At 52.7% G+C, this 27,108-nt stretch overlaps 1 protein-coding gene across 1 annotated transcript in view; it reads right to left on the bottom strand.

Annotated features, from left to right (window-relative positions):
* The window catches only part of LOC308221740 (ankyrin repeat and fibronectin type-III domain-containing protein 1-like), a gene marked incomplete at its 5' end in the record, with an annotated part of 181,837 nt that extends 155,638 nt beyond the window's left edge, over positions 1-26,199 (bottom strand). The window contains 3 exons of the mRNA XM_080618974.1: positions 5,057-5,274; positions 7,506-7,699; positions 26,081-26,199. Of these exons, the coding sequence (XP_080475100.1) occupies positions 5,057-5,274; positions 7,506-7,699; positions 26,081-26,199 (531 nt within the window). The remainder of the gene's footprint in view (positions 1-5,056; positions 5,275-7,505; positions 7,700-26,080) is intronic.
* Between the last annotated feature and the right edge of the window lie 909 nt (positions 26,200-27,108).

Below are 27,108 nucleotides of genomic sequence, written 5' to 3'. Positions count from 1 at the left end.
GGGCTGCACCCCCAGAGCATGAGCAGCAGGAGAGGGAGGGGATTCTCCTCCTCTGCCTGTGCTCTGAGGAGACCCCCCCTGCAGTCCTGATCCAGCTCTGGGGCAACAGCACAAGAGGGACGTGGAGCTGTTGGAGTGAGTCCAGAGGAAGCCACAGAGATGCTGGGAGGGCTGGAGCAGCTCTGCTCTGGAGCCAGGCTGAGAGAGCTGGGCTTGTTCAGCCTGGAGAAGAGAAGGCTCCTTCAGGGGAGACCTTAGAGCAGCTCCAGTGCCTAAAGGGGCTACAAGAAACCTGGAGAGGGGCTTTGGACAAGGGCCTGTAGGGACAGGCCAAGGGGGAATGGCTTTAACCTGACAGAGGGGAGATTGAGATGAGCTCTTAGGCAGAAGTTCTTCCCTGTGAGGGTGCTGAGGCGCTGGCACAGGTTGCCCAGAGAAGCTGTGGCTGCCCCATCCCTGGCAGTGTTCAAGGCCAGGCTGGATGGGGCTTGGAGCAACCTGGTCTAGTGGAAGGTGTCCCTGCCTATGGCAGGGGGTTGGGACTGGATGAGCTTTAAGGTCCCTTCCAACCCAAACCATTCCATGATTCTATGAAACACAGCTGGCCTGCTCCAGGCTGAAATTTTAATATTTGTTGCACTCAACTACAGGGCACAAACAAGTACCGAGTGGCTGGTTGCTAACATTTTCTCAAGTCAGAGATGAGAGAGCACGGTTTTTATCGCATAAAACAACATAAAACAAGGCAGCAGGAGTGTTAGCACTGCAGTCACTTCCCTGGCATCAGTGGGATTACAGCGGGGCTGAATCTGACTTTGCTGTCACCAAAGCATCACATCAGAGCCCCCAGCACTGCTGCACATAAGAGATAACGGGCTGCACCCAATGGACTCAGAAAGTCCCTGCACACATTGCGGTAACACAGGGATGGGTCCCACTAAGCAGAAACTGTTCTACTCCAGGCTCTGTCTGGCACCAAGCACTCAGTCCAGGATAGTCACATCCCATGGTCCAGTGCTACTAGGGTGAGATGGCTTCTGCACAGATTCGCATGCTCCAGCTCCTCAGTATCACTGCAGTGTCCATCAGGAAGAGGAGGAGCCCCTGGACTGATCATTAGCCATGGGAATAGGAGAACCTGGATGGGTACATGTCAGTCAGCACCTGCCTTTTCTAGAGTCCAGGCACTGTTCGTAACTCCACTGAGCACCACATTTGACCAGGTTTCTGCCACAAAGCTAGTTTGTCTTCTCATGCCTCCTTTTCCCAGGCTCTACCATTCCAGTTAGTCTTTCCTCCTTCATTATGGGTGTTGTAAGGGAAAGATTACCTCTGTGCAACTCATCTGCAGAGCTCCCAAGACAAACAGTGGTCTAGGTCTTTCCTGGAGGGCACAGACATTTCCCAACAGCATAATTGCCTGGAAAAACACACCATACACAAAATAATAATTAAAAATGAAAATTAATCACTGCATGAGAACACAGACAGGGAAGCAACACAAACTTGAGCCTCACCTGCTTGAAACACACATGACCTGCTGCAAACCAAACTAATGGCCCATCGGCCAGCACCCAGGACCCCAGGTCCTGCTGGCTCTTCCTCTTTTGGGGACCAACAGGATCTGTACTAGCAGCTTAACAGGTTTCCTTGTAACATCACAACATCAGTGGGCAGGACCAGGAGGACAGGGCCAAGGGGAAAAACAAAGTATAAATTCAGCCAGAGCTGTGCTGTAGTCTGCACTGCCTATCCTAGCAGTCACCACAGACCATGACTCAGTCCTGGGTGACCTCCTTTAATGCTCCGTAAGGCTAATGGTGAGTTCAATAGGGTTAATTCCACCTTTATTGAGCAGGGCTCCTGTGAAGCTCAGGAGTTTCAGCACAGCCTGTAACACAGCCATCATGCTCTTCTCCTATCCCAGGCAAGGCGCACTGCAGAAGGTCTCATCCCTGCTCCTCACTGCCATCTCAGAGGCAGCCCAGAGCCAGTGGGGCAAAAAACCCAACACAGCCCCTTGTCCATCACCAAGTGACCCAAAACCACACATGCAGGTCCCAGAGCACAGCCCTGGCCATTGCCACCACCTCCATCACAGCACAGTTGTGCTGGACCCAGAGGGGTAAGGCAGGGAGCCATGTGACAGGTGTCAAAAGCCATCAGATCCTCCTCTTCCTCAAAGGTGGAAGAGGATGTCACCAACATTCCAAGCCTTAGAGGAGTTAAAGGAAAGGCTTATTAGAAAGAAAACTCACTGTGACAATCACACAACTCAATGTGACAATCACACAATCATTTACAATTCAAATTATGCAAATTCAAGTCATCTGTACGTGCAGATCCATCACATGCCAGCAGTGGGACTGCAGGCACACATCACCCCACCATGGCTGGGGGGAATCTGCCCTCCACCACACTCCCAGAGGATGGCAGCCATGGGAAGGGCTGCTCCTGGGGAACAGGACCAAGCAGGACTTGCAGGTGCACCATCTGAGAAGCCAAGAGCTATCTCAGCACTCCATCCCCGGGATGCAGGGAGGCAGCTTCCAATGTTTCCACATGAGCTATAAGAAATTCTCCCTCAGAGAAGTTTAGATGCCCAGGATCAAAATAAAGCCTCATTAGGCATAGAGACTCATCAAGTGGATGCAAGACATGCACAGCACAGGGGGCATGCAGGCAGCAGCTCTGCCCTGTCTCCATCACCCTGCCAGGTTAGGGTCCTGGATGCCCCCCTAAAAACCATGCATCTTCCCCCCTCACTCAGCAATTCCCAAAATAGAAAGCCAAGGAGCTGCATCACAAGGCAAAAGCAGCTCAAACTGTCAGCACAGCAAGAGAAAAGCCAGAAATCTACTGTTACGAGCTCGATAAGTGCAATAGCCTGGAAAAATGAATCAAGCTTTAAATACGGACTTTCCTGAAAGGTCCCAGATGAGCCACTGTGGAAAAGGCAAATCCTGTTCTCTTCTGCAGTGCCAGCCAGGGACTGGCACAGGTTGCCCAGAGAAGCTGGGGCTGCCCCATCCCTGGCAGTGTTCAAGGCCAGGTTGGACAGGGCTTGGAGCAACCTGGTCTAGTGGAAGATGTCCCATGTCAGGGGGTTGGAACTGGATGAGCTTTAAGGTCCCTTCCACCGCAAACCAGTCTTGGATTCTGTGAAAGTACAATGCCTCCAGCACAGGGATGGAAAACAATTGCCAAACCTTGGGAGGACGTGGAGCTCAGGACTAGCAACCTGTTCTTGAAAATAACTTCCCTAGGTCAGCAGGACCTTTAGTCTGAACTTCAAACCCAGGCTCTCTAGCTGGGTGGGAAATACTGGTCCAACACCAGCTCAAGCCTCAGCTGATGAGCTGCTGGCTCAGCTCCCTGCAGCTCGCAGCCCCAAGCCTTCAATGAAGGGCCCTGCTGATGCCCTTTCCAGATAGGATGAATCTGTGTTTCTCAGTAGGTTTCACAAGGTCCCAGCCCACGGCCAAGCCTACAGCAACATCTCATAGCTGTTAAAGCAAACCAGAAACGACATAGCAAGAAGAGGGAAAAAAAAAACCACCCTAAAAAAATCCTGCTCTGTTTCTGGATGAACAGTCAGCCCCATGGGTTCACCAAGGAAAGCTGGAGGTTCTCAAAACCCCGTGAATCCAAAGGCCAAAGCAAACCAGACACAGACAGCACAGACAGGTGCTGACATGATGCTGAGCAGCCAGCAGGGTGCCCCATGGGGAAGGGCAGAGCCCAGCTCTCTGCAGGCACCAGGATGGTGCAGAGAGCCCAAGTCCTTCCACACCTTTTGTGCCCATCCCCACTGCAGAAGTGAGGCTGTAGGTGACAGGTCCCACAGAGATACTGAAAGAAGCAAAGACCCCAACATCTCAGTGACCTGCCCACCCTCCCACTGTCCTGGGGGCAGCTTGGGGCTGCAGATCCAGGCTGAAAGACAGATAAAGCAGACCTTACCCCACAGCAGGACCGCCTCATCTTAAACACCTCCAACATCCTTCAGCCACTCACCGGAAGCCCCATCCCGCTTCTGCTCATGTCCATCCCTGAGGCTGTGACCTGCATCCTGAGCCTGAAGGCAGCAGCTCCCACAGAAGCAGTTCACAGGCAGCTCCCCCAGACTCACCCCCACAGGCACCCACTGCTGCTGCACATGGAAAAGAATCAACACACTGCCGAGGTCAGGTCTGTCCTCCTGCAGTGGGGATGTTCATCAGCCCATCCCAGCACAGAGAGCCAAAAACCACAGCATGCAGCAGTGACACAGCCCCAGGGACACCAGAAGCAGCATAAGCCTGTGCAACCCAGTGGGGGATCAGCCTCTCCTCTGGACCAGAGGAAGGTGAACGACTTTGGAGGTCCAATGCCTCAGCTGGCAGCTCTCAGCGGCACTTTAGGTTCCATGGATGTCTGATCCCATTGTATTGATGCTCCCACCCATTGCCAATCAACACCAAGTGTTTTTCAGCACAAGGACACCGGAGCCCTCATTACAACCCCACAGCCAGTAACAGGCAGGAGGAAGGACACCTGAACCCCCATCTCCGGTGTCTCAGGGAAGACAAAAGACAAAGCTCATGAAACATTGATCAGAGCCCCTGCAGCCACAGTGTAGCCCTGCCATATCCCTGCCATCCTGCCACCAGGATGCCCCGAAGGGCTGAAGCTGCCCCAGGTTGATCTCAGCAACCCAGCCCCTCACTGCACCCATTGGCTGGCCCAGGGCAGACCGCTGAATAGACCCAGTTGCTCACATATGTGAGGCAAAGAATGGGAAAACTCACTTCCTACTTCCAATCTCACACCATCCTTTGGGCAGCAGCACCCAGAGACTCGCCCTGCACATCACCCAGCGAGCAATAGCATGGAGAGGGGCTCTGCCACAGGGTGGGCAACCTTGAGCTGCCACCATCTGCTCCACCAGGCTCGAGCAGCCTCTTTATGTGTTGTTTTGGAAACGCTGAGCATAAAAATAGCTCTCTGACGTGTTGATGGTTTCAGGAGGATGCACGTGTATGAACGCAGAGGAGGCAGACGCCCCAATACTCACAAACTGCCGCCGTAGCTTGGTCTTGACACGCTCGGCCTTGGTCTCAGCTGGGTGGACAGCATAGCTGAGGGAGCCAAGGTGGTTGTCCACCGACAGACTCTTCCTCATGTAGAAGGAGCGGGTGCGGAAGTAGCTGAATGGGGCATCCTCCACCGCTGTGCTGAGCTGGGTGTCCTGGCGGGGGTCCGTACAGTCATCCTCCAGCCTCCAGGCCTCCCCTAGAAGGACATGCCACCCCATCAGAACCAGGCCATGTCGTATCCCTCAGTCCACCTGGGGATGCCCAGAGGGCAGCCTGGACCCACCCTGCCCACCCCACACCACCAGCATGCCATGGGGATGGGTGATGCAGAACCCAGAGGAGGTTGAGGGCACATCCCTGTGCTGCAAGCCCCGCATACCCCTTGCTCCACCATGTCCAGCCTCATGGACCCATGGACCTCATGGATACAGTCCCCAATATCTTCCTGGCTAGGACTGGTCCAATACAGTTGAGCACAATGAAGACTTGGCCAGAGGTGAAGCCTCCAGGCACTACTGCAGTTATCACAGAAACCTGGAATGGTTTGAGTTGAAATGGACCTTAAAACTCATCCAGTTCCAACCCCTTGCCATGGGCAGGGACACCTTCCACTAGACCAGGTTGCTCCAAGCCCCAGCCACAACCAACTGCTCCATCTCCTGCCTCTCAACACACACCTCTTCTCCAAGCTTCCTGAGCTTTTTAGGGTGTAAAAACAGGTCACTGTGTGCAGAGTCCTACCAGTGGCTCTGAAGGCACCGAATCAGAATGATCAGAACCAAGAGGACAAGCTGAAAGAGAGGCAGAGAGCTGAAAACTGTGAACAAAGAGGTGACCTAGAGCACAGCACTTGTGTCGCATCCTTTTTTCCTCCCCTACTTTCAATTTAATAAGCTGCTCCTGCTCCTCTCCAAATGTCAACTCATACAACACAGGAACTGCTGTTTGAAAGCTGTGATTATTCAACGCACAAACACATCAGTCGGAGCCCAGACCCAGGCTGCCAGCACCAGATCGCACCACTCCGGGGCCACGCTGGGAATGCCATGACACGGGCACAGAGCCCTGAAGCAGAGCCACCTGACACGCAGAAATATCCCACGTGGAAGGAGGAACCAGCCCTAGGGCCCCTGCGCTCACCTGCGATGGCTCAGCCACCATCCCCTGTCCGCAGCCTCACATCTCTTCACATGGGTGGTGCTCCAGCACCCTTATCATCCTCATGATAACCATAGACTCATAGAGTTTGGGTTGGAAGGGACCTTAAATCTCATCCAGTTCCAACCTCCTGCCACAGGCAGGGACACCTTCCACTAGACCAGGTTGCTCCAAGCCCCGTCCAACCTGGCCTTGAACACTGCCAGGGATGGGGCAGCCACAGCTTCTCTGGGCAACCTGTGCCAGCGCCTCAGCACCCTCACAGGGAAGAACTTCTGCTTAAGATCTAAAAATAATGGAGCCTCCTCCAGTTACCTACCTGCCTACCCAGAATTGTTCCCCCTCATGTCTCAAGGAGCCACCTACGCCAGCTGTCCCACAGGCCTTCCTCCCATCAAAGACCCTCTCTCACAATGGGCTGTAAGGACAGCAGGGTCCTGCAGCAGCATGGTCCTGCAGCACACCCAGAGCACCGCTGTGGCCAGCACAGCAGGACAAGCTCTGGCCATGCCAAGGTCCTCTCCAGGCAGGACTTGCAGGAGAATTAGGAACTGAAACACAGGCTGCAAAGCATTGACATCAGTCCAGCTCACAGTGACCTGACCACGAGCCGAGTAGATTTAAAAGAAATCAAAATAAATATACAAGAGTTCTGCTGGAAGGGAACTGGGTTTTAAGGGTTTATTTAGCACTGGACTATCAGCACTGGCTTGCAGCCCTTATCACTGTTTCCGTGCTAATAATCTCTTTCCCCGTAATTTTTATGGCCCTGGAGTGATTCCGCTGGCACCAAAAGCACTGAAACACTTTGGTAATCAGCAGGTTTTTGCTAATAAACTTGTTCAGAGCAGCTATCCCAACCCTATTAGTATTTCATCAGGATCAGCACACAAGTAGATGAACATGAGAATGATCGGGGGCTGGAGCACCTCCTGTACCAGGACACACTGAGCAAGCTGGGGCTGCTGCTCAGCCTGAAGACTATGAAAGATGAGGAGGTTGAAGTAATAGGCTCAAAGCCTCAGAGAAGAGCAAAAAAACAGCCCAAACCTCACCAGGAAGGGCTGCTTTTAGAGGATGATAAACCCCACACAGGCAGGATTTATTTCATCATTTCATAGAACCATAGAATCATAGTGAACTAGGTTGGAAAAGACCTTTAAGATCATCAAGACCAACAGTTCTCCCAGGAATTTGTGCTCCTGGAGAAGCAGGAAAGATTTGCCAGGATTTGGCAGGCAGGGTGGAAGCTCAGCAGAAGCTACTTACCAGCAGAAGGGACCGTGCAGCCTTTCTGGGGGTCAGGGGCTGAGTGCTTCTTGTAGGGCTTCTGTTCTGGCATCTCCTCCCTGTACACGGCGGGGTCAAGGAGGGGAAGTCTGCTCAGGACTGGGGACTGCGGGATGCTGGGCAGCGTCCGGGACTTCCCCAGCAGCGGCCGCTGCAGCTTCCTGTCCAGAGACCTTGAGGGAGAAAACACAGGATACCCCTGTCAGTGGGGTAGCTTCTTCAGGCCAGGAGCCTTCCGTAACACACAGTGCTGCCACTGGGCTGAGAGCATATAGGGCTTCCCAACACCAAACTGCACCTGCCATCTGAATGCTGGTCCTAAAGGAAAGCCTTTTTCTTTCACCAGTGTATTTTAATCAGGATTTGCACCTTGAGCTGCAAGCCACCATCAGCATGTGAAGCATCAGCCGGCTCAAAACCCACAGAGAATCAGGATTAAGCAAAAAAAAAACAACCAGAGGGTTTAAGACTGAAGTGACATGAATTGTCTTGAAGAGAATAAAAACCCCACTTGGCACTGAGCATCATCTGAGACACCAGAATGCTTTTTGCAGTGGAAACCAGGCACCCTGGAGTGCCTGGGTCATGTGCTATGGGAAGGTCTGGTCTATAGCAAGACAGAATCAGGCAGCAGGTACTGCAGAGGTCACAAAGGTGTCATGAAGCATGTAGAAACACAAGGACAAGGTCTTTGTGGGGTCAAAACTCAACCAAGTTTGATGATGGGGTGCAGAGGTGTCTGAGACACACAATGTGTGAGTAGCGTGACCATGAGCTGCCACCTTCTCCAAAACCCCAGAGCCTTGCAGTGGGCCATGGCAGCAGGTCCCCTTTTCTCCTGCTTCACCCCACAGCCTCTCTCAAGGGATGATCCTCAGGTGCCATCCTCAGGGATGAGACTGGCCCAGGCCATGCTGCGAGGATTCTGTGACAAATGGGAATGTGATAAAAAGGAACGGATGCCCAGCACTGCTATGGTGTGAGGAGACAGAATCACCGAAGCACAGAACCATTAGGGTTGGAAGGGACCTCTGGAGCTCATCCAGTTCAACTCCCTGCCGAAGCAGGGCCACCAGGAGCAGTTTATAGTGGTGGGGTTTGAATGTCTCCAGAGAAGGAGAACTCACAACCCCCTTGGGCAGCCTGTTCCAGTGCTCTGCCACCTGCAGCAGAAAGAAGTTCTTCCTCATGTTGAGGTGAAACTCGTGTTTTGGTTTATGGCCATTGCACCTCTTCTTGTCACTGAGCACCACTGAAAAGGGTCTGGCACCATCCTCCTGGCACCTGCCTTTGAGGTACTGATCTGCATTGATGAGATCCCCTCTCAGACTGCTCTTCTCTGGACTAAACAGGCCCAGCTCCTGCAATCTCTCCTCATGAGATGCTCCAGACTCCTGATCATCCTTGTGGCCTCCACTGGACCCTCTCCAGTACCTCCTTGTCTTTATTGTACTGAGGAGCCCAGCACTGGACAGAGGACTGCAGATGTGGCCTCATCATGGTAGAGTAGAAAGGGAGGATCACTTCCCTTTGACCTGTTGCCACAGTCCTTCCAGTGCATCCCAGGAGACAAGATGGGATCACCCAGTGCCAAAGGCTGTATGCTGAGATCATCCCATAAACTGTCCTCTGTCCCCTGCTGCCCCAGAGCCCACACCAGAGCCTGACTCAGCTCCCAGCACACCCTGAGGGGAGCTCAGCAGAGTCTCAAGGCTGTTCCCAAATCTCACGTTGACTGATGCAAATCCTTCAAATTCCCATCCAAAATTCAATCCTTAGCTGGTTTATGCTCAGTTGTTCTTGTGACAATTTTAATCTTTACCTTAAATAATTATCCCCCCTCTCTGGTATTTGCTCCCATGATTAATTGCTATTACACTTCAGTCACAGCCCCTTCCAGCCTGTGTTTCTTTAGGCTGATTAAGGCAAGTTCTTTCAGCCTCTTCACACAAGATGACCTTGGGTTGTTTCCAGAGCCCTCACTTGCCCTTCCTCCAGCTTGGACCAGCATCCTCATCCCATCCCAGAGCATCGCACAGAGCCAAACTTCTGGCAGGAAAAGGACACTCTGCCTCCCTGCACCTTACAGCACTCAGGTTCATTCCATTTCCACTGCACTGGGCCTCAAGATCACACAGGGAGCACACCAGGCAGAAGCTCCTGCCTCTCGGTGGCCGCTTGTCACTGGTCCTTTTATGATGATTGTTTCTCACTCCCATTACAAATGTGACAGCAGCTCCCAACTGCTGTTGGCATTGGGTGCAATTCCCAGACAAGCAGAAGCACTCACTGCACTGTGATTCCTGCGGGATGGCACTGCTGGTGCAGCAGGCACATAGCAAGGGATGGGCTGGCTACACATGAGTGGAAGGCAGGAGCCACAGCACTGGGAGCTGGGCACTCCATGTGCCTACCTGGGGATCTTTCACTCAGACCATGAAAGACACATCCATCAGAGCAGGATATGGAGCACATTCAATGTGTAGGTTCAGAAATGCATTAATTGCTGTATTAATTGCATTCACCCATGTTTACCAGGCAATCATGGAATCACAGAATCCCAGACTGGTTTAGGTTGGAAGGAACCTTAAAGCTCATCCAGTTCCAACCCCCTGACATGCACAGGGACGCCTTCCACTAGACCAGGTTGCTCCAAGCCCCATCCAACCTGGCCTTGAACACTGCCAGGGATGGGGCAGCCACAGCTTCTCTGGGCAACCTGTGCCAGTGCCTCAGCACCCTCACAGGGAAGAACTTCTGCCTAAGAGCTCATCTCAATCTCCCCTCTGTCAGGTTAAAGCCATTCCCCCTTGTCCTGTCCCTACAGGCCCTTGTCCAAAGCCCCTCTCCAGGTTTCTTGTAGCCCCTTTAGGCACTGGAGCTGCTCTAAGGTCTCCTCTTAAGGAGCCTTCTCTTCTCCAGGCTGAACAAGCCCAGCTCTCTCAGAGAGTTGATGATAGCTGTCACTAAGCACTGTGGGGACAGGGACAGCTCTGCCCTAGCTCTGGAGAGGCACTGTTGAAGCTGCAACAAGGACAGAACCATCCTGTCCACTCCAGGCACCACGCTTCACTTGCATGGACATGAAAACAAGCTACGCCAGGAGATACAAAGCCAGAATTAGCATCCGGAGTTGTTTCTATTTCAGTACAACGTATGTACCTCCCATTGTAACATATTTCACTGGCATAAGACAACAGAGCTGTAACTTAACACATCACTGTGCTGCATAAATGAGTCCTGGGCTCTGCCAGCATTCAAAACCTTCCTTTTTTCTTGCACATAAATCTCAGCTCTCTTAAAGACACCTGGGTACAGCACCAACACCTGCAGAACAGCATTAGCATTTTAAGTGCTAACATCCCCTTGTGCCTACAGTGCCACTCACACAAATCTAATGGGGGCAAAGAGGGAAGAATTCTCACCCTCTAAGGAGCAACAACTTTAATGTTGCAAAGCTGCAGACAGTGATTTATTAAAGAAAGAGAAAAGCAACTAGAAACCTGTTTATATCTGAAATCTGAACTTGAATTCCCAAGCACGCTCCAGCTATGTGGATCTACCACCTCATGTGTCCTCAGCCAGCTCCCAGGGTGGGATGGAAAGGAGGGTTAGAAAAAGGTGAATCACATGGGTTGAGGTAAGAGCAGGTTAGTAATTTATAGAGTGGTTTAGGTTGGAAGGGACCTTAAAGCTCCTCCAGACCCACCACCCCTGCCACAGGCAGGGACACCTTCCACTAGACCAGGTTGCTCCACGCCCCGTCCAACCTGGCCTTGAACACTGCCAGGGATGGGGCAGCCACAGCTTCTCTGGGCAACCTGTGCCAGCGCCTCAGCACCCTCATAGCTGAAATATTATTATAATAAAAATTAAAAGGGAAATAACAAAAAGAGAGAAATAAAATACAGGAAAACCCAACTGATGCACAATACAATTGCTCACCACTCACTGACCAATGCTCATCCCTGAGCAGCAAACAGTCCCTTCCAGCCAACTGCCTCCAGTTTATAACTCAAGCCTCATGCTCTATGGTATGGAATACTCCTTCAGCTAGTTTGGGTCAGGTGTCCTGTCTCTGCTTCCTCCCAGCTTCTCGTACACAACCCCTCACACACACCCACTCACTGGCAGAGCATGAGAAGTCCTTGATCAGGGTAACAATGCTTAGCGACAAACCATCAGTGTGTTCTCAGTATCATTTTCAGACTAAAGCCGAAACACAGCACTGCACCAGCTACTAGGAAGAGAATTAACTCTATCCCAGCTGATACCAGGACACCAAGCACAACTCCAGAGGCCTCAGCAGCCACTGTCTGCTGGAACCTGACACCACCAGGAAGTCAGGTTGCATCCACGTATTCTTCCCAAGCAGGCTCCACAGCTAGGTCTGATCAAGGATGCCACATCCCATTACTAAAGATCCCTGATGGAGTGTACAGCTCAATTAGAAAAGCCATAATCAATGCTGTTGCAGCCGACATTTAGCTGCTGTTTGGCATTTTGGTAGAAAGGAGAGCACATAATCAAGTCTTGACACAGGAGGAAAAAATCCTTCTGGCTGCCTATGAAAGCTCAGGCAGGAGCCTAGTGACAGCTCCATTACTCCCAGTCTGCAGCCAGATGGGGAAGTGTGAGATGAGTCCCCAGGGCCAGGTCTCCTGCCGGCAGCCCTGGGACAGTTGTCAGGCACAAGCCAACCCAGCTGAGTGCTCCAGCATCCCCCACCAGAGCCTGACACCCAGTGCAGCTTCCCAAGCTTTCAGTGAGGCCAACAGGCTAACCAACAAAGCCACTGTGACAAAAAAAGGTAAAAATGATGATCTTTAAGGTCCCTTCCAACCCAAACCATTCTATGATTCTATGAGAAGAGAGGCAGATCACAAAGATGTGCTGTGTCCAAAGCCTTCCCCATGGTGATGTCCTTAGCCAGCTTCTCCATCACCCCAGCGGAAGCAAGGGGAAGGGCTAAGCAGAGATAAAAGGAAGGGAGGGATAGAGAAAAAGTTAATGAAAGTTGAAATGGGTCCAGAATATGCCACGGAGATGCTGTGAGGGCTGGAGCAGCTCTGCTCTGGAGCCAGGCTGAGAGAGCTGGGCTTGTTCAGCCTGGAGAAGAGAAGGCTCCTTAAGGGGAGACCTTAGAGCAGCTCCAGTGCCTAAAGGGGCTACAAGAAAGCTGGAGAGGGGCTTTGGACAAGGGCCCGTAGGGACAGGACGAGGGGGAATGGCTTTAACCTGACAGAGGGGAGACTGAGCTGAGCTCTTAGGCAGAAGCTCTTCCCTGTGAGGGTGCTGAGGCGCTGGCACAGGTTGCCCAGAGAAGCTGTGGCTGCCCCATCCCTGGCAGTGCTCAAGGCCAGGTTGGACGGGGCTTGGAGCAACCTGGTCTAGTGGAAGGTGTCCCTGCCCGTGGCAGGGGGTTGGAACTGGATGAGCTTTAAGGTCCCTTCCAACACAAACCTGTCTGGGATTCCATGATTAAACCAGGGAAAGCCAAATCCTGCATGGATTCAAGCAACTGCACACACCCCCTCAGCCTGTGCTTCCCCTTATTTCAATGTGGGAAAAGCTGGTCCCCAGGGCACTTCCCAGCCCAGTCTAGAGAGGATGGAGTCTGCAGCTTACCCAGGGGAAGGACAGAGGAGTCACTACACCAGCCACAGCAGAAACCCAGCAACACAAGAGAGACAGCAAGCAGCAAGGGAAAAATAATCCTAAACCTACTACTCCCATGATCCAAAAATGACCCTAATAAACCTCACTACAATTTCTCAGGGATCTGAGCAGGAAAACCTCCTGCACATGCATTGGAAATGCCTGAGGATGGTGACTCCCCAGAAATGTTCCGTTCCTGGGAGAAGGAAAGCCCTCACCCTGCCACAGCATTCAATCAGCTCTCAGAGAAAGCCAAGCACACCCTGCACTAGTCCAGTTCCCCTCTCACCCATTTTCCCAGAGCCAGGCTGCTAATGGAAAATGGGAAGAAGAGCTTAAGGCAGAGCAAGGGGGAAGAGGGAGAGGGGCAGAGCAGCAGGGACCCTGCCTGCTGCTCCAGAGCTGGGGACCAATGCCAGCCACACGCCCTGATATGTGAGGCCATTTCCAAGCTCAGAGGGGAACAATGTGTGTCCCAAAGGACTCACAGCTCCAAAAAGTAAATAAGGACTCAGAAAAAGATGGGGATGCCAAATGGCTGCTCCTCCTGCAGAACATTTCACAGGGAATTTTGCTGGGCTCCTCTATACCCACAGTCAATTAGTTCACTACATCAGCCAAGCAAAGGAAGATCCTAATGGTGAAGGTTTGGGGAAGAACAGCTAAATGAGGTACTGGGATTAGCCCAGGACTGGCAGAGGATAGCAGGGATAGGGGCAGGAGAGCCAGGTTATTGCAGAGGGACACCACTCCCAGATCTTCCCCCTAAGACGTGGCTTAGCCGGCTCCTCCAAGGAGGTGTAACTTAGCAACCTGACCTTAAAAACTCCGTAAAGGTTTCTGATGGATTCAGGAAAATGAGAGATGCTGCAAGCCAGGAGGAGCAATTCCCCACCACAACCTGCTCCTGGGCTTGGGCGAGGGCAAACATGCCTCTGGCTGGGGAGGAGGGTGAAGGTGCTGTGTGTGCCTCCTCCTCCTCATGGCCTCTTAGCACTAGTGATGGTGCAAAAGGTAAAACAACAAACAAAGCACCATATCAATCCCTTGAAACAGCTGCAGAGACCAAGCTGGGGGCAAGGTGAGTGGCACAGGGGAACGACATGAACTCCAAAAAGCTCAGAGCCCTCCAGAAAAGGTGGAGAAGCAAGGGCAGGGTGACCGTGTCACTGCCATCCCTGTAGAGCTTCACCCCACTTTGAATCCATGCCCTGGGTAGAGGCAGAGCCTGCACCTACAGGAAGCAGAGCTGGATCATGGACAGCCCAAAGTCCAGGCATGAAGCAAGGCAGGGCTCTGCCTCAGCACCCTGGGTGTGAGTGCTGCTGCTGGAGGACATGTGCTATGGGGAAGAGGAGATGACTGTTCAGCTGTGGCGGCAACAGCACAAGAGGGACGTGGAGCTGTTGGAGAGAGTCCAGAGGAGGCCATGGAGATGCTGCAAGGGCTGGAGCAGCTCTGCTCTGGAGCCAGGCTGAGAGAGCTGGGCTTGTTCAGCCTGGAGAAGAGAAGGCTCCTTAAGGGGAGACCTTAGAGCAGCTCCAGTGCCTAAAGGGGTACAGGAAACCTGGAGAGGGGCTTTGGACAAGGGCCTGTAGGGACAGGACAAGGGGAAATGGCTTTAACCTGACAGAGGGGAGATTGAGATGAGCTCTTAGGCAGAAGTTCTTCCCTGTGAGGGTGCTGAGGCCCTGGCACAGGGTGCCCAGAGAAGCTGTGGCTGCCCCATCCCTGGCAGTGTTCAAGGCCAGGTTGGACGGGGCTTGGAGCAACCTGGTCTAGTGGAAGGTGTCCCTGCCTGTGGCAGGGGGTTGGAACTGGATGAGCTTTAAGGTCCCTTCCAACTCAAATCTGTCTCTGGAAGATTTCAAGAGCAGCGATTTGCACAATGCTCTCCTTCAGCCCCATCCAGACAGCAGTAGAAGACAAGAGAACTGGTTTCTGCAGAGGGGTTTTGCAAGAAAAGGAAGCAACAGGAGAGGTGAAGCAGAGAAGGCTTGTAAGTGCCTTAGAAGCTGTTTCTGGACAGAAGCCCATGCCAACAACAGCAGCAGCCTCCAGATGCAGTTCAGCATGGTCCAAAGCAGCAGCAGGGCCCCAGAGAGGGCAGGGAGTGAAGTGTGTGGGGGTCATTCTGCAGTGGGGAAGCCTAGAGAAGGACGCTGAGAGGAAGCAAGACAACCAGGTAAAACACAGAGTGGCCTTAAAAACCAAAGTCCAAGGATTTAGGAAGACTGGAGCCTTCAGAGGGCACCCGTGTGTGTTCAAACCACCATCATTTGCTCTGGAAGCCTCAACTGTCAGCAAATGCCTGAGTCACCGGTACTTTTCCAGTGACCCTGTGAATTGCAGAAGTCACAGAAAATCACTGAGAAATCTTCCCTTCACATTCAGAAAACACCCAAACAGGAAACCTGTTCTTGCTGCCCAGCGTCCGCATCAGAGTTAAGCTCCCAGCAGCCAACACAGAGCCACACCGGTTCTCACCACACAGGCACTGAGGGGTGACAGTCACCACCTCCTTGCAGCAGGACCTTCCCCATCTATCAGAGCCACATCTCTAGCAGGAGAGATGAGCAGCTGAGCCCATACTTATCATCTGGGAGCAGAGAGGAGGCAGGAGCATCCTCTCCTGCTGTGGCACCGGGCACAGCGGTACCCCTGAGCAGGAGGGGTTCAGCTGTGTCACATCTCTCTCTTTCCAATTCAAGCCAAGCTTCCACACCACTGTCTTCCTGCTGTTAAAAGGTAACAGGGACTGAAGAGTGGAGGATTATAGCTGAACACACAGAGTCTTTTATCTGGCTGTAAAACACTTTCAAAGCAAAACAAAACCCAAAACAGCATTCAGCTTGCAAGTCCAGAAAAGCAAAGCAGAAAAATAAACCCAAAGCATGTGAAGCTATAAAAATACCTTCCCAGGCTCAGCTGAGAGCTGGTAAATACCATGATTTCCACCAGCTGGGTTGCAAAAGCTTCCTCTCCTGCCACCTGTCTGGCTTGAAGGGCATCCCTCCAATAGGGACCATCACCTGAGCACTGGACAAAACACTGCCGCTGAGATCATCTTCGAAAGGATGCTGCTGCTCCCGACAAACACAGGATAGACGCTTCAGGCATGAGTTCTACAGCACAGGAAGCACAAAGACACTCCCGCCAGTGCTGAGGCTGCTCAGCTTGTTTTAAATCCTATCGTTTCTGCAGGATGACCAGGTTTTCCAGCCCTTGAGGCTGACAGTGGCAAAGCTGGCTTATCTCTGACTACTAACCCCTGGCAAAAATCATTATTTCATATGTTTTGGTCAAAAAACTATTTGTAGTCATAAGCTTGGCCAGCATAGTGCTGTTTTAAACCATCCTGTGCATCCAGAGCCTTAGGCTGGTTCTCATTTTCCTCTGAAGCAGCAGCAGCACAAGAGGAAGGTTGCCACTGTGGTCAAATGGACAGCAAGCCTGTTCAACAAGACAGATTTTTATGCTCCCAATTTGTAGGCTAGAGAGAGACTCTTTATGAGGGACTGTGGTGACAGGACAAGGGGTAATGGATTCAAACTTAAACACGGGAGATTTAGGCTGTATATAAGGAAGAAGCTCTTCCCTGTGAGGGTGCTGAGGCGCTGGCACAGGTTGCCCAGAGAAGCTGTGGCTGCCCCATCCCTGGCAGTGTTCAAGGCCAGGTTGGACGGGGCTTGGAGCAGCCTGGTCTGGTGGAAGGTGTCCCTGCCTGTGGCAGGGGGTTGGAACTGGATGAGCTTTAAGGGCCCTTCTAACCTGAACCATTCCATGATTCTGTGATGATTCTAATGTGTCACAGAAACATCCCTAAAAGAAGTGGCTTTTGGTGAAGGGATAATGGATGCTGCAAGGAGCTGGAAGCAGAGCTGGGAGTAGAGCTGGGAGTGAAGACCTCCCTCAGGAGCTACTGCCCTCCCAGGATGGGGGTTAATGGGTGGGCTGAGGATCCATCCTATAGACTCAAAGGCTGGTTTGGGTTGGAAGAGACCTTAAAGCTCATCCTGTTCCAAATCCCTGCCACAGGCAGGGACACCTTCCACTAGATCAGGTTGCTCCAAGCAAAAGGGCCTCACCCATGGGGCTGCCTCAGGTGGGCAGTGAGGGCCGAGGCTGCTGCCACAGCTGGGTCACCAGGAGCTGCTTATTCCCACCTGCATTCTTCCCATCAAAAAATGCACACTAAAAATATGTTGCATAAATTTGTATAATTGCCAACTATTCCTACTGTAGAAAACACAGATTTTTGAGGGGAAAAAGATAATTATTAAAGTATTCTTATCTTTGCATTTTAACTATTCTGAACAGAAGTCTCCTGTTTTTTCTTTCCTCTTTGAAATTTCTCCTCCTCTATCCAGAAAAAGCCTCCTCTGTCAAGCCATCCCCCCCTCTCCTTGCTCTCCAACTCTTCAGAACACCCATCTCAGCCCACCTCTGGTAGGAGAGCATCACCCAGATGCTCTCCCAGGAGCGGCCAACTCCCCAGCAAGGGCTTTGGAGGAGATAACCCACCCAAACGTCCTCACAGGAGGGTGCCACTGTTGCTCTGTCTTCCATTTCTCACTCTCATCACATAGTGGCCAGGTCAGGGCTGGTCACCTTCAGAAGGTCCTTCAGCATCCAAGGTCAGGTGCAGGATGGGTCATCCAGGGTGATGGACGGACGATACTGTGTGCTCACACCCCTCCAAATCACGATGGCATCACTTCCCTGCTCCCCAGAGCTCTGCCCACTGCCCCATGGCACTCCTGTGCTCCACCACTACTGTCTTCATGGAATCCCCACATGTCCCATTCAGCTCAACCTCTCCCTGAAGCACACGAGGGCACAAAGCCCCTTCCCTTCCCCTCCACAGGTAAGTGATGCCGATGTAGGTACTTTGATGGCTGTCAGGATGGAACCACCCACCCCCATCACTCCCCTGGGCCTGGCAGGGTCCATTCAACCCCACTCCCTGCTGGAGAGCAGCATTTGCTGCATAGTGCCCCACACCTAAGGCTGAGTAGGGCACCCAGAGACAATCTCTGCTCAGAAACCTTCCCCCTGCCAGCCACCACATTTAGTAGAAGCTGTTAAATTCACATCTGCTGTCTGAACTCACTTCCTTCCCCCTCCTCATGCGCAATTCCCACTGTGTATTGCTGGGGCTTCTGTTTCCTACCTGTGCACCCACCCAGCAGTGACTCAGTGCCAAAACACCGGGGGAAGGAGGAATCAAACTGTCTTTCTAGCAAACATGATTCACAGGCCAAGGCTTCCTGGTGAAGGAGATGTTTGCTGAAGTCATGCTACAGATGTAATTCTCCTTAATACCAGTATAACTTCCCCTTCCTCCTGCTACCCCATCCAACTACTGTTCCAAAATAAAGGATGACAATCCATTACTTTCTGCCTAATCCAGGCGAAGATTAACTTCAGCTTGTGCAGAAAATAGCTCCCAACCTCCTCACCCATTCCAAAGATTAGCTCTAAAAGGAGGCCAGAAGCGAAGCACGAAGGAAGAACATGGAGTGGCAGACACATCCTGTGGCTTTCAATAAAAAATGGCCCCAAAACCCAAAAAGACAACAACAAGAGCTCAGACGTGCCTTTCCAGCCTGTTAGTTCCAGGAAGTTTGATTTTCCCGGCCAGCTCCAACACATGCAGACAATTCCATGGGAAAGATAGAATTCCAGACTGGTTTGAGTTGGAAGGGACCTTAAAGCTCATCCAGTTCCAACCCCCTGCCACAGGCAGGGACACCTTCCACTAGACCAGGTTGCTCCAAGCCCCATCCAACCTGGCCTTGAACACTGCCAGGGATGGGGCAGCCACAGCTTCTCTGGGCAACCTGTGCCAGTGCCTCAGCACCCTCACAGGGAAGAACTTCTGCCTAAGAGCTCATCTCAGTCCCCCCTCTGTCAGGTTAAAGCCATTCCCCATTGTCCTGTCCCTACGGGCCCTTGTCCAAAGCCCCTCTCCAGCTTTCTTGTAGCCCCTTTAGGCACTGGAAGCTGCTCTAAGGTCTCCCCTTAAGGACCCTTCTCTTCTCCAGGCTGAACAAGCCCAGCTCTCTCAGCCTGGCTCCTGAGCAGAGCTGCTCCAGCCCTCGCAGCATCTCTGTGGCCTCCTCTGGACTCACTCCAACAGCTCCATGTCGTGCTATTGCCCCAGAGCTGGATGCAGGACTGCAGGGGGGTCTCCCCAGACCACAAAAGAGGGGAGAATCCTCCCCTGATCTGCTGTTCATGCCACGTACAGCCACAAGAGCAGGTTTTTGAGGAGCACCAAGCAGCAGAGATGACCAGAAGCAAGGCATCGCTGGCTCCATCCACATCACTTCCCCTGCAAACCTGCTGGTGCCCAGCACCACGACCATGCAAGGGAGGACGGAGGCAGTAGCCCCTACTGACAGCAGGGCTGTGGACAGGGTATTGGGTGCTGGAACTGGGAACACACCCAGGTTTCCCCAGTGCACAGGAACCCCCATGGAGAACCAGGATCTGCTGGAAAGGCCCTTTGTAATGACAGACTTAATGGGGAGAGAGACTTTTTTTCTATGCTGCTCCCCTTTCTGATAGATCACAGCCACACTGATGCAACCAACTGGGGAGAGCAAAGCCAAAAAGCCTCTTGAGGTTAAAACATACAAAGCCCAGGCAGTTTAATCAAGCAAGAAAAGCTAAATGTCATTTCCTCCCATGGCACTGCCACTCTGCTCACAAACACAACCCTTTACGTCTGATGGCTTGTCATCTTGGTGACACACCAGGGATGCAGCTCACAGCCCGGGGGAAAGCTGACGCAGAGCAGAGGGGAGGAAGGCTCAGGCCACCACCGAGGGTGAGAGAAGCAGCTCAAAATGCGAGAGCTCCTGAAGCTGCTTCTCACATTCCTGCCCAGACATGCAAAGGAAACCACTAAGTTGTGCAGGTGCCGAGTGTCCTGTCACAGGTGACAGGAACAACAGACACTCAGCGCTGCTGCAACACAGCCATGGTCTGAGTCACTCGCACTGGATTTAGGACTCTATCTCCAGCTCAGCCTGAGCACAGCACAGAGCACATCCACCGAGCAGCCATGGCCATCATTTATTCCTTTTAAGTAGGTTACAATGATCTGTGGCAGCAAAACTGCCGATCCAGCCACCCACATGCTTCCCTGCTGGCCTCTCAGCAGGGAGGAAGGTGTCAGTTCTGGGCAGTTTGAAATACAAGTGCCACCAACACCTTGTTGATTAATCTAAGGTGGAAACTTCTCAACTCAAAACATTTCCAAGTTCCTTCCTTGTTTTCTCTTTTAAAATATGCAGGTACCATCTCGTATTGGTGTGTCATTTGGAGGCAGGAAGGTTTTGTTCAAAACACGTCCAAACCAAAGAGTAAAGTCAGTCAAACTAACATCCATGCACAAGACCCCCAGTGCCCCTCAGGGATGTCCCTCTGGGGGGAAGTTTTACCTTGTGTGAAAAGCCTCTCACCCAGGTCAAGCGGCAGGATACAGCACCTGGGGAAAATTATCCATGCACGTTTGCGGTAGGTGGGTGCACAAGATGCCCCCAGTAGTCCAGCAAGGCTCTCCTTAGCTCTACACAGCCCAACTGGCTTCTTGCTCCATCCTACCAGCTCTCAACACCTCCAAGGATTTAAAACAACCAGCACCAGTTAAAACCCCCCAGACTGGGACTTGGAAGGGGTGAGCTGAGTCCCCAGTGCCATGTCCAACATGATACCAGGTAACTCGGTGCCACTGTGACACAGTGGGAGGATGCACAAGGCAGGCGCGCTCCAACGGTGGGACTGTTGAAAGGCCATGCTCTAAGCCAGGAGTGGAAGACGCTGCCAGTTTTCACCTGCCTCACAGATAAACCCACACAGGATTTATTCCTTCAGTGCCTTTTTCCAGCCCCAAAACTTGCCAGTTCTTTCTCTTCCCTATCACAACCATGCGATGGAATACAGATGTGCTGCCAGAGCTGAAGAGAGATATTTAAACATCCAAAAACAACTAAACCAAACTCTGCCAGGAGAACACTGCCCACCATCCCTCCCCACTCACCCACCTTGAAGCCCATCCACTTACACAGCAAGGAACATGGATCAGGAAATCAAGGTGGGGCATACCCACAAAGGAGGGGAGGTTACAGCTCCCTGGTGCAAAGAGCTTCCTACAAACCCCAGTATGGGCTCCAACAGCAGCAGGGACACCAGGACACAACCCTGCTCCTTCTGTGAGTGCAAATCAAGAGCATCACCTGGAGATTATCTAATGGCATGGGCAGAACAGGCCAGGCAAGTTGGAATTTTTATGGAATTTTTAGATAATTTAACACCCTGCAGCTAACTCTGCTTGCCCGCTCCCTGGTTCAGCACAAGCCAAGCACCTCTCCTCCCCATTTCCCAAGCTTAGCTTCCCTGGGATTCACTGCAGGTTGCTCCACTGCCTCCACCCAAGCCAGGGAAAAGCTCCTCTCCTGCAACCCACTGAGTCTGTATGCTCTTCACCCCCAAAACTGTTGAGGGTCTTCAGTTCTGCTGCTTCCAACACTGAAGATCTCCCCCAGGAGAAGGACATAAGATCCAAAACCAGCCACAAATCTCTCCTTCCTCTCCCCCCACCCTGAAGATCTCATTTTCCATAACTAGGCAGTGATCTCCAGATGAGCACATCAAAGCCTCTCTGCAGGGACTGCTTGGGACTCTGGGGACCACAGACCTATCATAGAATGGTTTGGGATGGAAGGAATCTTAAAGCTCATCCAGTTCCAACCCCCTGCCACGAGCAGGGACACCTTCCACTAGACCAGGTTGCTCCAAGCCCCGTCCAACCTGGCCTTGAACACTGCCAGGGATGGGGCAGCCACAGCTTCTCTGGGCAACCTGTGCCAGCGCCTCAGCACCCTCACAGGGAAGAATCAAAGAAGGAATGTGCATCAACCTCCTGAAGCCAAGTGAGCAGATCTATCCTAAAACAGTACTGGGCCAAGAGAGAAAGCCAGTATATCCAACAGCCTCTGAGTCCCTGCCTAGAGGACAAGATACTTCCCAAAAGCCACCCCCGGACAGTATTTGGGATTTCTAATGATATGTCATTTGCCTTAGAACCATAAAATGGTTTGGGTTGGAAAGAATCTTAAGATCAGGTAATTCCAACCCCCTGCCATGGGGAGGCTGTCACTGCTGCAGGTCGCAGCTCTCTGAGGGAAGGACTGGTGTTCTCAGGGAGGGTCTGCTGCCAGCACTGCATTCAGGCTGAGACCAACCCCAAAAGGCCGCTTGAGAAGTTCTCCAAGAACCATGAACTCTGTCAGTGACACTGAATCCTGATCTTTCAGCAGCACTGCGAGCCCCTGGCCCTCGGCCAGCACCTGCCAGGCTTGCTGGATGCTAAGCAGCCTTGGCTGAGGGCAGCAGCCGGGAGAGGTGCCAGCAGACTCCTGAATACCAACAATCTCCCCCAGCCCACTCCCAGCAGAGCACCGCTGATCTCCCAGCCCAGTTCCAACAGCCTTCCCCGATGTTCTGATCCACTCTCAAAAGCTGCAGGAACCCAGAACTGGCTGCCCAGACCTTCTAGTTTTAAAATAACTCACTAGATGAGCTATTTTGTAGAACCTGACTTTTCCCCTCATTATTCCTCATGCCAGAAGCAGATCCTCTTTAGCAACACACAGAGGGCTGGGCACAAGCACCTTGAGACTGACACCTAAGATAACACAAAGAACAAACCCCAAGAAGCACATCCAGGCCCTCCTGTCTTTTGCCCACAGGCACCTTCATCCAGTGCTGCAGAGAAGACCCCATCATCCTGCACAAAGCCATGCAGCTCCAAAGCCACTCAAGCCAATCTTCTGGTTCATCCCTCAATGCTTCTATCAGACTGGAAAAAGTTACTGCAAATAAACCATAGACTGGTTTGAGCTGGAGGAACCTTAAAGCTCATCCAGTGCCAACCCCCTGCCACGGGCAGGGACACCTTCCACTAGACCAGGTTGCTCCAAGCCCCGTCCAACCTGGCCTTGAACACTGCCAGGGATGGGGCAGCCACAGCTTCTCTGGGCAACCTGTTCCAATCCCTGGCTGGCGTGTTTACACTCCATCCCCACATCCTACGAGCTGCATGCTGGGGACACTCTGATCCCCAGCATGTCACACCTGGAGCCTCTCAACCCCTGGAGATCTGACTGTCCAACTGATTCAACAACGTGAGACAAACATGCCATGCTACTGCTCTTCTATGTACAAGTTTGAGCCCTCAGTTCCCAAATCCACCTCGCACACATTGCTCTATCTGGAGAGGTAGTTTGAAAATGCAGGCAGATTACTTAAGAGCATAACTACACACCTGCTAATGTCTGTGAGGTCCCCCGAGAACGCATGGGACCACTATATTTAGAATTTAATAACTCCACTAAGTGCATCCTCCTTGCTGAGGACCTGCCCACACTTGATTGCTGGAGTCCCAGGGGACCACAGGCCTTTGGCAGGAGTGGTGGGAGCCCGACTGGGCTGAGCCATGCCAGGGCCATGACATGGCTCAGACAACACACTATTGAGCTTGCATCCAGGATTTCCAGTACTCGTACACATGGAAACGAGGGGTCTGAGCCACTTATTTCTTTGTTTAATTTGCCCCTATTAGCATGAAGAAATAAAATCAAACCAGAATGTTGCTCAGCAAAGTGAGAAAAAGCCCCATCTAGAGTAATGACAGGGTCAGATGTGTCAGGAGATGCCTTTTGTTTGCTTTTGGGTCCCTGCCATGAAGTGTTTGGCTTCCTGGCTGGCAGCAGCAAGTGCAGCTTGGGTCAAGGTCTCAGGTGGGGCTTCTCAAGGTACAGACATTGGAGAGGAGAACAAAACCAGTAAAAATCTCAAGCAGCTTGGGTGGAAAGTGACACTGATTTCAAAAGCATCTTGTGCTTCAATCAACACATTTTTACTGCCATAATCAACCATGTGCAATCAAGGGAACGTGCTCAGGATCTGCAGGTGCACTTGAGCCCTGGGTCTGGGTGTGTCAGGGCCCAGGAGCACTGTCTGCACACTCAGAGCCAGTCTGAGTTGCTGCATGGCACCGGGGCAGGGACGCGCGGCTGCTTCACCTCCAGCTTGGCCATGCTGCACCATCCGGGCATGTGCAGAAGCTTCTGCTTGGGTGTCCAGCAGCCCCACACAGAGCCCCACACGACAGCCACAACCACACAGCACAAACCACGCTCCTGCTCTTAAACAAGGTCTCACTCAGCATCCCCCCAGCAGATTTGGTACCTTAGCTACCCACCAGAAATGACACTTGCGTGACTAATGCCCCAGAGCTAGGAAAGCACCACAGCATCTCCCATTAGATAGGAAATCACACAATTCACCCAAAAACCCAAGGTCCAGAAAAGTAGCAGGCTATGCAAGGGGGATGATAGGTGTGAAGCCCCAGGAGCATCTCCTGACTCCCCTCATGCCCAAGCCACATGCTTGTTCTCCATGCGGCACTTGGCTGCACACCAGTGAGCCCCATGGACACACTGCGCTGGGAAGTGCCTGCAGAACTTCCACATGCCCATCACACTGGCACAGCAAAAACCAGAGGGCAGAAACCAGGGTTACTGTCCATAAGGCCAAAGAAGAGCAGAACAAAGCTCCTGGCTCAGCCAAGAATGGTTTCATGTTTCCGGAGAAACCGCACCAGGCTCCAAGCGAGTGGGGAAGAGGCAACTGAATCCTTCAGCCACCGAGCGAGGAGGGGAGACAGCAACAGCACATCATGTCTCAGCAGCAGCATTGGAAACAACAAGAGGGGCTTGGGCAACAGACCCCCAACTTCTTTTTAATCTGCTGATACTTTAATAACCTTTAGAGGGCATGAGATGCTCAACACCCAGGGAAGAAGGCAAGTTGGTATCATGGTGCTGTGTTTCCCCCATGTGTCCCCACACAGACCCATATCCTTCCAGCAGCAAGGAGTCACCGTGCGCAGGTCAGCGGAGGGTTTGGGAACACACACACTGCTCAGGCTCTATCCCTCTGTCTCACCATGAGCCCACAGAGAGAAGGGGAAAAGCATCAAGTGCTAGCCGTGTCCTACACAATGCTTGCCATTCCCTGCACACTGCTCATCATTCCCCAGGAGAGGTAAAGCTACCCAGGCATTCAGAAATTTGCTTCATTGCAATAACTGTGTTGGCATGCAAACCAAGGATGTGTGGGGCTGGCCCTGCTGCTTCCCACCACAACCCCAAGCACTCCAACAGCAGCACACTCCAAGGGAACTTCCAGTCCACCCAGTGCCACCCATCCCCATCCCCAGCATATTCCCCTCATCAATCCACCCCCCAATCGAGCTGACAATGAACAGCTTGTCTGCTGCTCAGAGAGGCCCTTTTCACATTGCAGCCTGTCCCCAAGCACCTCCAAGACCCCCCCCAGAACAGTCCCCTGCATGCCAGGAGGCTCCATCAGCACCAGGTTCAACCCTACCTGTGAAGCCACATCTTGTGCCTTTTCAGCCCAGGACTTGGCCCACAGCAGAGTGAGGGGCAAAGGGAAGAAAGGGCAACTGCAGCATAACCACCTCCTCCTCCAACCAGGAGATAGTGCAGCGGCACTACACAACCAGCCAAGGCAGAGGCAGGCAGATACACGTGCAGACACATCTGAGGTGCGACACCGATACCTGGGATGTGCCCTGGGCAGGGACACTGATGCCAGGAGCCTGCTGGAGATGTCCCACTGCGATGAGCTGCTCAGAAGCCCCTCAGGACAAAGGTGATGCTTCCTGAGTTCTTTCCATGCCCCCAGCCCCCTCCCGAGTCCCAGGAGCCATAAAGGGAAAGCAAAGCCCTCAGACTGCATCTGCCAGCCCGCAGCCCCCTGGGGCACACACGGAGGCGGCACAGGCCACCCTGTACCTGCACTCCAGGCCACTACAGCAGCAGCTCCCGCTCCGCCGGCCGCGCCGCCCTGAGCGCAGCTCCGTCCTCGACTTCCTCAGGCTGAAGTATTCCGTCAGCTTCCCAAAGGAAGCCATGGCCCCCGCCTGTGTCCCTGGGCGCCGCTCCCGCCGCACGCTCATGCATGCTACATCCCGACTGTTCTCGCTACCCCGCGGGCTCTGGCAGCCCACGGGACCAGGCAGGGAGTGCTGTGATCCAGGCACGGAGCAAGGCAGGAAGAGCACAGCCAGGAATTACTTGTTGGAGATTCACAGGGCGCTCCACGGCGATCCCTCACATTTGGAGGGTGGGAAGCTCTGCCTCCCTGAGCCAACTGCAGGCGCCGGACTGCACGAGAGCGGCTGGCATCCGCGCGCTTAGATACTGCGACGCTGCAGAGCTGAATTAAGGAGGAGGAAAGAAATAATACTACTACTAATAAGCATTCCCGCTGGAAAGGGTCCCTCAGTAGTAATGGCACAGGTCTGTGAGCCCGCAAGGCAAGTGGCCACTTGGCAGGGGAGGTGGCCCAGAGTGGCTGTGGTGGCCCTCGGCCGGGCAAGAGGATGCTCTCCGGATCAGGTGGTGATGAGAAACTCCAAGGAATCGGCTGTTCAGATGGTTTTCCAAAAGGTCTGTTCTTACGCCACAATAGGTGGAGAGGATCCCAGCTCACTCCTCTTGCGAAAGAACCCCACTCGCTTCTCTTGTGGCTATTCAGAGTTCAGTTTTTCCCTCCCTCTCTGTTACCAAAGGCAAAAGGCACCTCTGAGCCTCCAGCAGCACCTCCCCATCACGATTTTCCAGCCTGTCACCAAACACTAGTCGGAGATCATCTGCTTCCCAGGCTTCGGCACAACGCCTTTCTATAGCAGGCAGCAGAGAAAGGGATGCTCCAAACCCGAAGGGAAATCCTACTGCCAGCCTCCCCTGGTCGGGAGCGCTCAGCTCTGCATCCTCAGTGCCTGATGCCAGCTGGGCGGAGGAAAATCACGGGCTTCAGA

The sequence above is a fragment of the Psittacula echo genome (assembly GCF_963264785.1).
Source record: "Psittacula echo genome assembly, chromosome: 5".
In the NCBI taxonomy this organism is placed as follows: domain Eukaryota; kingdom Metazoa; phylum Chordata; class Aves; order Psittaciformes; family Psittacidae; genus Psittacula; species Psittacula echo.
Note: the sequence above shows the minus strand (reverse complement) of the source record. Positions and strands in the feature narration are given on the sequence as shown.